This window comes from Aulonocara sp. 'chitande type north' Nkhata Bay, linkage group LG20 (genome assembly GCF_057382095.1).
Source record: "Aulonocara sp. 'chitande type north' Nkhata Bay isolate Kocher_YH1m ecotype deep benthic linkage group LG20, A_spYH_male_GT1.1, whole genome shotgun sequence".
Lineage (NCBI taxonomy): Eukaryota > Metazoa > Chordata > Actinopteri > Cichliformes > Cichlidae > Aulonocara > Aulonocara sp. 'chitande type north' Nkhata Bay.
The window spans coordinates 36,298,459-36,313,310 of NC_141363.1; the positions used below are offsets into that span (position 1 = coordinate 36,298,459).

Sequence of the window (14,852 nt, forward strand, 5' to 3'; positions counted from 1 at the left end):
ATGGGTCAAAATCATCATGCTAGCTCTTCTTTTCATGCAGAAATCCTACAGCAGGCTAATTTACAATATAAAATATGCTGTCTTTTTTTAAAAATGGATTTAAAACACTTATAATATCTCTGATTATATGACTTTTTAGTTGCACTTTTTAATATCAAACTATATCATTATGTCTATTTATAAAGATGGCCTAAGGCCTAAGAGGCCTAACTGGTTTTTGGTTTCCCATTTATATAATCCTAAAGATGTCCCTCCATCTAAGGATTTATTACAGAAGTACACTACTTCAGGTTTGTGTTATTCTTTAGGGTATGTTGTTATTAGACAGACTGAATGTTTTTCTCTATATGATGCATGTCAGTGAAATAGTTTAGGAAATCATATCTTTTCTGAATGCGGACTCTGTGCAGTGAAAGAGCCTGGCATGGCCGCAGAGCTCCCATCCAGACCAGACACTCTAAAGATAAATGGGGAATGTGGGGCAAAGGTATCTGGTTCATGAATCGATGCCTCCCCAAAGTCCAGCCTCTGACTCCCAACAAATGTACAACTTTAAACTGCTTTGATAAGATAACAGGAATAACAGGAATCAGCTTTGTTTGACTTCTCAAGTAAAAGGGTTTATACTGTTTGCAGGGGCACTGCTCGCATCCTTTTTTATGTCTATGTTTGACTGGCAGCATGGCCTAAGAACGTGGGTTCATCTGTCACTGAGGGACATTTCATGTTGAAATCCAATCCTGATTGATTTTCTCCACAGGCCACAGATGTTTGTCTGTGTTTTTGTTAGTATTTCTTCACAGGATCAAGTTTAGCAAACTGAAAAAAATCTGTTTTGATTTGAAGCGACACTCCGAAAAATGCATTTCGAAACACTATGATTTCAAAGGCTTTGCAGTAGCGTCTTTTATCCAACAATGTCTGAGTGAAATTTATTCTTAACTCTATGTAACAAAAAAAAAAAAACAATAAAGTGTTTGGAAATAAAATTAACATAAAAAAAATGGTGGTAAAATAGACCTTGGGTCGAAAACACTCATGTCAAATTGTAACTTGAACTTCATATGGCCTCTTTGAGGCTATACTATTATGTATGTTTGACTTTACTAGAAGATTTAAATGCCTCATTAACTGTTTTACTGGCGATGATTTGAAATAGTTCAAATGATCAGTTTGATTGTTATAGACTCAACGACCACCATGTTACTTTCAATATTAAAACAAACAAAAAAACATTCACGCACTTAGATACGCCAGTTCAGCTGCTACTAGCAGAAACTCACAGAGGAAAGACGATTTAAGTGAGTTTAAATGTGGCATAGTTATTGGTTGGACAGGCTGATCTGAGTAGTTCAGAAACTGCTGATTTACTGGGATTTTCCCCAAAACAACCATCTGTAGGATTTTCAGAGGATGGTCTGAAAAAGAGAAAAGTGTGCAGCAGTTGTCTGGGTGAAAATTTCTTGTTGATGTCAGAGGTCAAAGAAAAATGATCCGACTGCTTCAAGCTGATTGGAAGCCAGATACTGGAAAAATGTTTCCTGGTCTTGTGAGTTCTGTAGGAAGGGTCAGCAATTAGTATAAAACAAAATGAATGCATCAATCCATCCTATATCAAGCTGCTGTGTGTGGGTTAATTATGTGGGGGATATTTTCTTGGCACACTTTGGGTCCCAACTGCAGCAGCCTGCAGCCTACCTGAGTATTGCTGCCTGACCATGCCCGTCCCTTTATAACCACAGTGTACCCAGCTTCTGATGACTGCTTCCAGCAGGATAAAACACTATGTGTTATCCTGCTGGATAACACATAGTGTTTTCGATCCCCGGGCTCTCTGTCCTGGTCGTCGTGTCCTTGGGCAAGACACTTTACCCTACCGCCTACTGCTGTTGGCAATATGGCAGCCTCGCTTCTGTCAGTCTGCCCCAGGGCAGCTGTGGCTACAACTGTAGCTGCCTCCACCAGTGTGTGAATGTGAGAGTGAATGAATAGTGGCATTGTAAAGCGCTTTGGGTGCCTTGAAAAGCGCTATATAAATCCATTATTATTATTATTATGTCACAAAATCATCTTAAACTGGTGTCTTCAACATGACGGTGAGTTCACTTCACTCCACAGTCTTCAGATCTCAATCCAATAGAGCGCGTTTGTCATGTGATAGAAGACATTTACATCATAATACTGGCTTTCGATTGTCAAATGATTATTTTTAATTCCTAATAACATTTTAAGCCAGGTAAAGCCTTTAAATACTAATAACCGTTGAATAAGCTGACATGTATAATGATGTAAACAGACTTCTATTTTGTTTTGTGGGAATATTTACTTGTTCTGAGTCAGTGTACTCACTAGTACAAAGTCAATAACAGAGAACATGTGTCAATAGTCTGTCATGTGATTGCTGATTATTGGAACATTCACGCTTTACCTGTGCAGCACTTGCTGCACACTGTTTCCAGCAGTGAGCACCCTACGTCTCTGACACTCACGATATCCTGATGTCACAGCACTGATTATTTCTCCATGTTCTCATTAATGTACTTTCACTGTTTTCTGATTTGCAGTCTTTTTCTGCTTATCTGCTCCTATCTCTGGCCTATCTCAAGTTTAGTATTTGGGGGGGGGTTTGTGCTTCAGTGTAGGATGACTGATCATTTCATTTTTATTTTGATAAAGAATTTTGTTTGTGTACTTTTTGGTTTTCCTTCCTCCCACCATGTCTTGTTGTCCTCAACTAGACTGGAGAATATGAGCTTCTGAGTATCTAAAGTCCTTTCCTTCTCTTGTTTCTGCTTGACTCTTGATCCACCTGCTTCTGTGGTTTTTGTTTGTTCATCATTCTCGTCAGTCCTCACATATAAACCAATATTAAAGTGTTTGCAATTTCAAAGAAATCTCAAAAGTCCTGGTTTGTCACTTTTACAACCTTAGAAACTGAGGCCCCCACCTGTGTCATGGAACTGCTCCACCCCTCTTCTTCAATCTGGGGTTCTCAGGTCCTCAGATAGAGGCCTTCTCATGATCAGAAAATTAAAAAAGGGATTCTGCCTTCTAAGTATTAGCTCCAAAACAATGGATTAGCTTACCACTCTGTATTTGCTCACTTGACTCTTGGAATCGTTTAAAAAGCAGCTCAAAACTCATCTGTTCAAACAGGCATTTAAGTGTTTGTAATTTTGTACTACTATGTTTATGTTTGGCTTCTGTCCGTCCACTTTGCCTTTGGCATGGGCAGATTTGTATTTGTTTACCTATGAAAAGCACCTTAAATAAACTTTAAGTACTTATAATTTTGTTTTGTCGTAGTGCATTTTATTGAACTGTTTTGCTTTATTTCTATTTTCCTATAGATTGTATTTAAACTTTTGTGATAAAGAAACTTTAAATGAACATTTACACATTGAACTACTGTCTGTAAGGCTGTGCTACATGCAGCATTTATTTGGTTCCTTTGCAAACGTTAATCATTACTTTTCCATCTGCTTTCTGTGGCTCTGCTGCCCTCTTGTGCACAATATACTTAATACTGAATAAAATGAGTAAGTGTTGAAGCAGCTCTGTGTTTAATTTTTTTTTTTTATTTGAGCCTTCAGTTGATTCAAAATGCTGCAGCAAGAGTACTGCCAGGGAGTAGAAAGAGAGACCATATTTCTCCCATACTGGCTTCTCTTCATTGACTCAGAATTTAAAATTCTTCTCCTTACCCACAAGGTCTTAAATAATCAGGCCTCGCCTTATCTTAATGACCTCATAGTACTATATCACCTCAATAGAGCACTTCACTGTCAGACTGCTCATTTGCTTGTGGTTCCTAGAGTAATTAAAAGATGAATGGGAGGCAGAGCCCTCAGCTTTCAGGTCCCTTGTCTGTGGAACCAGCTCAAGAGACAGACACCATCTCTGCTTTTAAGATATAGCTTCAAATTTTCCTTTTTGATAAAGCATATATTCAGGATTGGATCAGTTCAGCATGAATCCACCCTTAGTTACGCTGTAATAGGTGCAGACTGCTGGGTGCTTCCCATGATGCACTGTTTTGTTTTTGCTTGCTATGTGTTTATTCACAACTTCGCATTTAATAATTACTTATTAATAATCTCTGGCTCTCTTCCATAGCATGGCCCTCCTCCCTGACCCTGGTTCCGCTGGAGGTTCCTTCCTGTTAAAGGGGAGTTTTTCCTTGCCACTCTTGTCTGGTGCTTGCTCATAGGAGGTGTTTTGATTGTTAGGATTACAACAATCTCACAATATAAATATAATACAATACATTTACAATATAAAGTCCCTTGAGGCAACTGGTCTTGTGATTTGGTGCTATATAAATGAACTGAACTGAGACTCTTTATTTTTGCAGAAATTAAAGAAAAAAAGTAAAACACCACGAGCCGAGGTCTCAGTTTGATAGCTCATCGCACTGTTTTATTCAATTACTGACATCTCAGGAGAAGAGGAGAGCCTTGCAACTCTGCTGTTGGTAAACCACTGGTGTTTTTTTTTTTTCATAGCGTTGATGCAACACTGAAAAAGCGCTATTTCCAAACAAACACAGGTCCCTCATTAGTGATATGTAAGAGGCAGAGAGAATCTCACCTGGACAGTTTTGCATGAAACATACAAATGAAACAGGTTCAACCTTTTTCTTTTGTCTTTTTGTAGTTTCACATATAATAATAAATATCCATACCTATAAACACTCCAAAAAATTAAGTCACAGGTACTGGAAAAAGCTCCACTTTTAAATCACAATGATAAATGTACAAAACAATAGACATCTCATATAAATGTTAATGGTTTTCGTTAAGAGATTTAAATCTCATTTCAGAGGAAATCAGCGGATAAAAACTAAACTTGGAGATTCAGTATTACCTGAGGTTTATGGGTTCCCCTTAAAAGGCCAGGAGAGGGGAATGGCTTTTATGTTACCGAGGAGATATTACAACAGGTCAAAGTGTACCTTTCAGGACACCTGTCGGGTTAAGGACAAGGAGTTTTCCCTGACAACGCGGCCGGGATATTAAAAGATTATGAGCACTTCATGTAGAAAATAAATGTACCTACACTCCATCGTTCTCCGTTTAGGCCACAATAGTCGTTTAAAACAGCTGATTAAAGTAATCAAAATCCTTAATTAATCTTTGCTGGTCCACTTTGAGAAGTTGCGAAGCTCCCGTTTTACTTAATATTAACTTTTAAAATGCTGGAAGCCACCACAACGCCGAGCCGACAGCAGCCAGTTGTCACGGCACACTCTGACCATGTGACCAGGTAGTCAAAGAGGTCACGTCTGCACTTGATGCAATGAAACAACAAAAAGAAAATACCTGGGCAAATGTACACAGATTAGAAGGAGAGGAATAAGTGTGAGAGGCAAAAAATATGTCGGAATAAAACGCGAAAAACAAACAAAAGCAAAATATTCTGAAAAACTGTACATGTAAACATCACACTTTCACTGAGTCCAAAACCAGAGGGGAAAAATACAAAGCTTCACACAGGTTTACAGTACAACCTCCTGCACAGAGCTACAGTCACTTATCCGTGCAGAAGAGGCAACAATTGAAATAATATAAATAACAATAGAAGTAATACAGACCACCACCAAATGATAAGTTAAAACAGGCAAGGGCTAAACCACTTAGATTTTTTTTTAAACAGCGCTGTACCCACAGAAAAAAGAAAAGGTTTAAAACATCTTTTATCACTCTTTGTACAGCTATACAGTACATTTATCAGACCACTTTAGCAATCCACAAGCTACCAGGGCATTTTAATCAACACCAATAGATTACATTGTCCAGTCAATACAAAGAGAAAATCCATTGGGCATTATCAAAAGAAACCAAAACGGAACAAAACAAAAACAACAACATGACAACTAATGGTTGTCGTTGATCACAGTAACTCTAGCACAGCTAAAATGTTGCTCAGCGTAGACTTGAGACAAAATATCGATCTGCAAGCAAATGTTTGGTTGTGAAGATGGGACGAGGTTCAACAAGGTGTCACATGTGGAGGATCTGCTATGGCTACAGTAACAAACAAGCAGGTTGGAGGAGACGAGGAAGACGTGTGTGAGGACTCACGTCCCGTGTACATCTATGATTATGTCTGTGTGAGGCCAGAGGGGTGTTTCATAAAGTAAGATGACCAGTTAAACCAAGGCTGTTTCAGCAACATCACAAATTCACTCACCTTTAGGAGGCTTAAACCATAAATTCCATATAAAAGATGGCTCTCATATGATTAATTGGTTTGTGAAGCCTCAGTTTAAGCATTTTGACTGAGACATGTTGGGATTTTTGGAGCCAGAAGTGATCGTATGTGGATAAGAAGGCAGATTGCTGAGATATCAGAAAGCCTGGGACAAAAACTGCATCCAAATAAGTCCAAGCATAGACACTTTTCATCTAGTTAATAAAACACTAGACTTTAACGTGCCAATCACAAACTTTCTGGATATTTGCACTGCGCAGCAAAAAATAAAATGTCTCAGATTTTCCCATAAAAAATTCTACAAAAGGCACGAACAGCTAAAACATGGCGATAACACAAATTAGCCAGGGTGAGGCCTAGCAGACTCTGATTACATCCCCTAACCTTGAGCTTTACAGCCTCAAGTGGTCACTAGAGGAACTGCAGTTTTTGGCACTTGGTTAAAATGTTTCCAGTTCTGCCCATTCTAGCCAATCATGACCATCTACTCCGTAAAAAGCGGGTTTATTAGGATGACTGGCACACCTGTAAGCTGTAGCCCAGTTTCAGTGCTGTATAACAAATTTCATTGCTATGGCCAGCTCTAACTAATTAAGTCTGAAAGCAATTTGGCTCCTTGGTTACATGTCAAGGAAATCATAACTAAAGTATATAAAAGCTGAAAAGATTTCAGACTAACTCTTACATTTCTCTGCTAATTTCAGGCCGCTGAGTGCGATTAGCTTTGATGTTTTTTCAGTCATTTTTTAAAGTGTTTACTATACCTAGGCCATAAGACAGAACAGCTCTTGAACTGCGACTTCATTGTTCAGCCCCAGAGGCCACTGCTAACCTTTTTTTTTTAAACTTTGCTGAAATTTTTCTTTTAAATCTCTTTAATATATCTTTCACGGTTATTCAGCCACGAACGTTACAGTTACTTTTCTGTTTTCTTATCTATGAACTAATCAAACTAAAGTTTGAAGTCGGACTTTACCAAAGCTAAGATTACTAGGTGCGGCACAGTGGTTAGCACTGTATGACACTTCAAACAGGCTCCAGCCCCTTGGGGACCTTAACTGAATAAGTGAAAGAAATCTGATTGGTCATTATCAGCTTTAAGGATGGTCTCCAACAAGGCTTATTCAGGCCTTTCATAACAAGCATTGTCCTCTATTATGAAACACCGCTCAGATGGACCGAACACACTGATGAGTTTAAACTCCGATAAAGGAGCTGTCTGCTGTTTTGTTTTTTGTTTTTTTGTTTCTTGATGAAAACTACCTCTGATTGTGACTTATGTCAGATTATCCTTTGTTATAATCATTTGTCAGAACTGAAGCTAATTATTCAAATGAGGTAAAAACACACTCAAATCATTGTGTTACCTTAATCCTGAGCTATAAAGTGCTTCCAAACTTGCAATAGATAATAGAATTTAAATGTGAATGTAAATGTGAATGCAGCCCAATCATGACATGGTAATAAAACACAGGTCCCGACTCACTAGCCAGGCCTGCAGGTGGTGAGAAAGAGGTGAATGACCCTGAAGAGACTGATTAATGATACATGTGATAGGATTTGTGATACATACAGAAATATAGCTCTCTAAACTTTGACAAATCAGTAAGGTGCGAGCCGCTTTCGGCTGCTCGAAGAGTCTTTGTCTGGAATGTTTCAGCCTACTGAATTAAATCGTCACAGATTGATGCTGTTTACAAACTGCGTCACTCCACTTATACACAAACAGGAAATCAACACACTGTCAACATCGACAGAAAGGATTAAAAGAACACACATAAACACACACACATACAGAACTGTCTTTGTGCTGAGTGACTCACCATTAAAAGTTGTGAGGCTGTGCTCTTGATCGGCTTTGAGTACTCGTTTGTGTCCTCAGTCCACACACATGCACAAACATAAACACACACACACCATAGCAGAGAGCTGGGAGAGTAAACTGTGATGTGATTACATCTTTTTCAAAGATTGTCTCTTGCTTCTTTTCAAACTGTGTGTTTTCAGACGTGTTTTTAATGAGACTGTGATGCAGGGTCAGAGGGGACGATTCAGACGGACGCGCGCCCAGACGAAGGAGTTTCTTTTTGTCTGAACATCCCGCCCGCTCGCGCGCTCACACGGCCTCCGCCGCAGTCTCTAATGGATGCATGTGAGCTCTATGTACCTTTTCTAAACGTAAGAATAGTCACTAAACACTTCCTCCACGAAACAACCCGCCCTCCCCTGAAAAAGACGTGCAACATAAAGTCCCGTTTTTTTCTGCCAGGTCCCTTTTTTCCTTTTTTGTCACTGACTGATCCAAGTACACGAAAGTGCCTCAGTTATGAGGTTAGCGATAAAGATCAGTAATCACAACAAACAACAACATTGAAATTGGCTACAATGCTGCATGGGATATCATTACTTTTTACAACTTGACAGTAACAGCAAGAGGGGAGGGTAGTTAACCCTCTTAAAATGCCTCATCAAGTCATTTCAGCAACCATTACCGATTATCTTCAATATTGCACCTTTTTCCACTTTTCTGGTTATAAAACCAAGAGTCTAAACAATAAATTCATCTCCTTTCTCTCCCTGACAGGAGTCTGTGACCTCAATTTGCATACCCAGGCCTCCGAAAAAGCCTCCTTCCCTTTGAGTAATGAGAAACTGCCCGTGATAGAAATATTCATAGTAGGATAAGTGAAAACGAAAAGGTGCGCTGGGTAATGACTCTTTGTCTCGTAGTCTGGAAATCACTCCAACCGAGCAGAGCAGAGGTATAATATTGACCACGCGTTGATGGATCTGCTTGTTTTGGTCAAACTTTACAGGTGAAAACTGTCAAACACTGTCACTGCTGATATTTTCGTGCTCTACTTTGTAACATTTTTTAATCTTATTATTTTTTTGGAGTATATATATATATATATTTATATATATATGAAAGTCAGCATATCCGACAGTAGCTGTTGAGGTTAACAGGTCAAGTGGCAGATCGCCACATCTTTTAGCAGCAATTCATCTGTGGACTTTCAGTTATCCGGTTATCATTTAGAAACGACTCGATTCACATGACCCAATCAAATCACGCCACTGTACAGCATATTTTACACACAAATAGAAAGAAATAATGATGCTAATTCACTGCTAGGAAACTATTCATTTGTCCAAACGTCTGCACAAATGAGCTGACTTGGCGTTACGGTGGTTAAGCTGATTCAACACCTCAGTCTGTGCACCAATTTTTCCTATTTTTCCTATTTTTTTTTTCACATAGATCATCGCTTCCTGAGACAAATGGAGGTTGAGGTGCTAAGATGAATTGAATGGGATGAATGGCTACAGATAACAGGGCACTATAAGGTCAAAGTGAACCAAATGCATAAATAAACATCTTTCAGCCTGTGATATGTTCTGGCCCGCCCAAAGACATAAACATGTGGGGATAAGTATCATACCTACAGGGCCCACTGTGCGCTGCAGTATCACTCGTGTACAACTGTGTCTTTGTATGTGAGAGTCTGCCCCGAGACGGACAGGCCGAGGAGGGGGCAGGGAGCTGGCACGGTGTGGCTCGGACTCAGTTCTGCTGCAGGATCAGGTTTTCCAGCTCGTCTGCTGAGCGGAGCAGGAAGGCCGCGGACTCCCGGTACCCCGCGATGAGCTGCCTCACCGCTGTCACCTCTGGAGGGCTGAGCTGAGCGGAAGCGCCGCCTCCGCCACCTCCCTGACCGTGACTGTTGGAGCTGGAGGAGGAGGAGTTTGGGCCGACAGATTTCATACTCAGATCTGTGGGACCTGCGGAGGCAAACAGAATATTTTAGGGAAGTCAGACGATACAGGAAATACATTTAAGTGGCTCTATGTTCATTTCTAGCCTCATCTTTGTATTTTTAGATCGTACTAAAGTGGCTTTGGATGGTTCACAGTCCAAAGAAATCTGTAATCCCTCAACTGTTCATGACAGACAGCTGCCCCTCCCTGAGCCTGCTGGAGGTTTCCTCTTGCTAAAAGAAAGTTCTTCCTTCCCACTGTCACCAGTGGGAGGGTGGTCGTCTGACTGTGGGGTTTTCTCTGTATTACTGCGGGGTCTTTACCTTAATATAAATCACTGAAAAAAATCAGTCTATTCTATTATATAAGCAAAAATGATGCTTTAAATGGGCTAACCATGGAAACTGGTGAAGTGGCAGTTAAAGTGTAAAGACGTCGAAGTAAAGGACAGTGAGAGATGGGGGCGTCAAGAAGCCTGTGATGATTTGGACACGTAAAGTAGCCGTCCTCCCCCAGATATAATTGTTTAGTCAGAGGGCTGGTTGAACGTCACATGTAAGCAAGAAGAAGAAATCTCAATTAAGGAGATAAGAAGAAATGGATGAGTGAAATGATGAAGGTGTGGCCTGAGAACTGCTGACAGTGAGTCCTCAAAAGGGAAATACTGCAGATTACAGCCTGCGTCATTTGGTGTAAATGTAAGTTTTGTGTGTATGCTGACACAATATGCCCCAATATATACCTGTAGATCTAAGGCAGGGGCGTCAAAGATAAGGCTCAGGGGCCAGAATCGAACAGTCAAAGTCTCCAATACGGCCAACAGGATGACTTTGGAAATGTGAAGAAGGGTATGGGTTTTGGACTTTTACATGTATTTTCATAAATTTTACAGCTTTTCCTACTGATGAAAACCTCCAGCGTCATTTATACTACATCAAAGTAATGAAGTAATACATGAACATTTAAATGACCGAGAAGTTTCATATTTTTCACTATCTACAATAGAAATTGCTATTTTGTGGCTCCACACAATTTAATAAGAAAAAGAAAAAACAGAGGGTAAAAAAACAAGAAAAAAACTTTGTTTCATTAACAGATCCGATCGGGCAGTTATTACTTACAATTTAGTCCCAAAAGTCAGGCTGCTAGATTTCATATTTACTATAAAAGTATTTCTCTATCATGTAGAAAAACTCAGACATGCTGTTGAAGTACTTTTTTCTTATTTGTCGATAACTGAGGGATTAAAGTTCTTTATAGCGACAAAAACAGGAGCTTCAATGGTCCGGCCCACTTAAGGTTGAAGTGGGTTATATGTGGCCCACAATGTAAAATTAGTTTGACATCGTTGGTCTAAGGGAGGAAGAAGTGACCTTTAGAGTATCAGGGTGGAATCACTTCATTGTATTTAACAGAGAAATTAAAGAGAAAATTGTGGGAGTATGTTATGTATCAATGCACATCAATGCACAGATTATTATTATTATTAGCTTTTTTAAATGTATCTGAATCCATGAACGTTAACCAGTGACTGGAAGAGGAAGTCTTCATATGTATATCCTCAGGCTAACTGGAAGCTCCTGGTGAAAGGCATCATCACCAGAATAACTCACCAGGTCTCAGATTATCTATATGCTAATCTTACCAAGTCACACTGGTTTATTTCAGGCAGGGTGGTGACCATTAAAAGAAGTCACAAAGCAGGCTTCTGAGCTGCAGCTTATTTCACAAAGGTACAGATGTATAAATGTTAGGTAGTTTTGGTAAATCTTAGCAAATGTGTAGAAGTCCTTTTGCCATTGATTACCACTGATTCCATTAATGACAGATAGCCATACAAAAATTCATCCTCATTACCATGCGCAAAGTCTACAAAATGTGGAATATGTGTTTTCAGTGTGAATGGACCAGCCATGGAGCATATATAAAAGGTTTTTTTATTTGTTTTTGGCTCTACCTATGTTTGTTTGTTTGTTTGTTTGTAACTTGGTGAGAGAAACCAAAGTCGATGAACTCTTATATGGCAACATTTGATTGTAAGAAGGCCACACCCAAAACACATCTATTGTCTATTTTACTATAAAGTAAACCCCAGTTTACAAAATGAAGATCAAGTTTCAGATCAAGGGGTCATAAATAAAGTGAAAAGTAGGGTCATTTTTCCCCAAAGGCCTCTTTAAAATGTGGCTTCCGTTTCCTAACCAGAGGTGATGCCCCCTGCTGGCCATAAAAAAGAATACATGTATTTTTACACTAGCTTTTATATCTAGTTCATTAAATACAGTCTCTTAAATACTGTGGGTTTCCTTTTGACCCTTTCTTTTACAAGTTATGAAGGCAGATGATACAATCCAATGAAAGCGACTCACCGTTGGTTTGCGCAACATCAGAGTTTTGCTGGGTGCTGCCGACCGTCCCATATCCCCGCAGATTATAGTTGAGGCCTCCGTTGGTGTAGAGCTGGTCTTGGGCAAAAGCTGCACTGGAAATGGAAAATCCCGAAGGAGCCACGGGGGCTGGGTCCCTCAAGATGGGTTTGTCAATAGAAGCTGGCTCATCCTACAAGAAATTAAATATTTTCAGTTTAGGCAGAACATTGGATTTTGTGTTGTGCAGTCTGCTGTTAATGACGCATGGCCAGCCGAGCACATTCCCAAATCCCTGCTGGGCAGATTCACAAACACCAACTGCCAAGACATTTACCGTCGCTTGGTAGACATCGAGCCGCATCCTCTTGGCAGCATTTCGGGTTTCGCTCTCGCAGGCGGCAGCGAGGATGTTCTCGGCCATGGCAGAGGTGAGGTGGGGAGGTGTTGGTCGTATCTGGCAGTGGGGCGAGTGAGAGGTTTTCATTATGAATGTGAATAGTTATGAGCTGAGCAGAAAACACTTAATCTGGGGGCACTTTGTACCTCAAAACCGCCTTTTTTCATGCGGCGACAGGATTTGAGGTAGGTGCGGATGCGCTTGCGGGAGCGCTCCTGGAATTCTGGGAACTGGCGGCTACAGGACTCAATAATGGCCTGGATCTTCTCCTTGGGCTGTTTGGAGATGGGCACCATGCGGTCCAGATTCTCATCCACGAACAGACGCACAAACATCTGACAGAGAGAGAGAGAGAGAGAAGGGGGAGGGGAGAGAAGGGATGTAGAGCAGAAAAAATCGTGGGGGTGCAGGGTAGAGAGAGAGGGGTGTGAGAGTCAAACAAAAGAGGGAAGGAAAGGCAGGGGAGGAGGTTGGGGGGGGCAGTAGAGGTAGAGTGGAAGAAGAGAGGATAAAGAGGGAGGGGGAGGTGATGACAACAGGAGGGATGGAAATTGAGTCACTGCTCAAATCCAGGGCAATATTTCTGGTTGTGTTGGCATATTTGGAAGTCTACTTTTGCTATTCTACTGGTTTCTTTTCAAACCAGAAATGCACAGAAAATGGATTTCACAGAGTAAATAGGATAGTTTGGAACAAGCTTGTATATGCAAATTCTTCCCATCTAGAAAACTTGTAAATATCATGCCCCACACCCACCTCCACTGCACCAGTAGAAACTGTGGTGTAATGAGCGCCAAACCCTGCAGAGACCCCTCTGTGTCACATAAAACTACATTTCAAAATATCAATTGTCAGTCTGTTTCTTCTTTGATACCTTTATCAACCCTTCTTACTACCACCACATTATTATTTACTTAACAAGCTACTTTTAGCTGCTCCCTTATTCACGAGGCATTACCACAGCAGGTAGCTCCACATATTTGAGTTTTTAGGGATTTTTGTCTCCTCCCAAGATCAAACCAGGGGTCTTTTGCTTGTTAAGAGAATGTGAAAAACTACTACACCACGAAGCCACTTAATAAGAGTACTAATACAAATGTTTTGGGTCATGATTGCCATGATTCATCCTTTGTTATTTGTTTGTTTTCACAATAAAAAGAGCAAATGCAGAAGATATATTATAAATAAATGTATATTGCTGAAAACAAGGTTATTATTGGTAACTAAATCCTCTAAACTCCACCTCTGTCACAAATGAGATAACAATCTCAAGCGAAAGCTTTCAGCGTGTAGTAGAAGATAATCTACACCCCTAAAAGTGAAAGCCACTGTGTCCATAACACCACCAATCAGAAAACACACATCAGATCACGTGACATTTAAACAGGTCAAATTATCATTATGTTGTTTGTACATACCTGATATGACGAGTACAGTCAAATTATTTATTTCATATCTATTTTTTTAAATACATCATTTCATATTTATCTTTATTTATTCTGAGAACAGTTTATGGTGTAGTTATTGTGTAAGGTCTCCTGTTATTGTCAAGCAATAAGGTGTTCTGTTTTACTGCTGGTCAGTTTGTTCCAAGTGCATCTTTACTGAGTTTTGTCCTCTGTCTTGTCCAAAGAGGCGGACTTTGAGGTTTAAAAAGTGCGCATGGACATAATGAATTTTTGTTGCAAAAGACAAATTTGCTACTAACCAGTGAAGTGACTTAAGTTCCATATCTGAAAAATTCATTTAATTACTAAAATTCTTGTAATTTAAATTGAAGAGAAGGTACCGAACCTGAATGTGGAAAATAAAATTAAAAAATTATTCTTGTGATGTTCTTAAATCTCTGTCTGACAAATACCGCCCATATCGCAAAAACAAAAATTAAGAAAATGATTAAAACTAAACATTATTTACCTCACTTCAAACTACACTAAGCTGAAAGCAAAAAATATTAAACTGAATAAAAATAAAACCTACTGAAAAAATACAAAAACTAGACCCCGTTGTGCTGGAAACACATCATTAAACCATAGGCTGTCATCTTGTGAGACTGATTCAATATGTAGCAAAGCAATAAAGAATAGCATGTGCGCGGAGTAATAATACATATG

General features: G+C 39.7%; 1 protein-coding gene across 1 annotated transcript in view; it reads right to left on the minus strand.

Moving 5' to 3' along the window:
- Window positions 1-4,410: 4,410 nt before the first annotated feature.
- Window positions 4,411-14,852, minus strand: part of nol4la (nucleolar protein 4-like a) — a 35,639-nt gene continuing 25,197 nt past the window's right edge. The window contains exons 8-11 of the mRNA XM_086276894.1: window positions 12,885-13,073; window positions 12,676-12,795; window positions 12,342-12,531; window positions 4,411-9,996 (exon numbers count right to left, since the gene is read on the minus strand). Of these exons, the coding sequence (XP_086133020.1) occupies window positions 9,779-9,996; window positions 12,342-12,531; window positions 12,676-12,795; window positions 12,885-13,073 (717 nt within the window). The 3' untranslated portion in view covers window positions 4,411-9,778. The remainder of the gene's footprint in view (window positions 9,997-12,341; window positions 12,532-12,675; window positions 12,796-12,884; window positions 13,074-14,852) is intronic.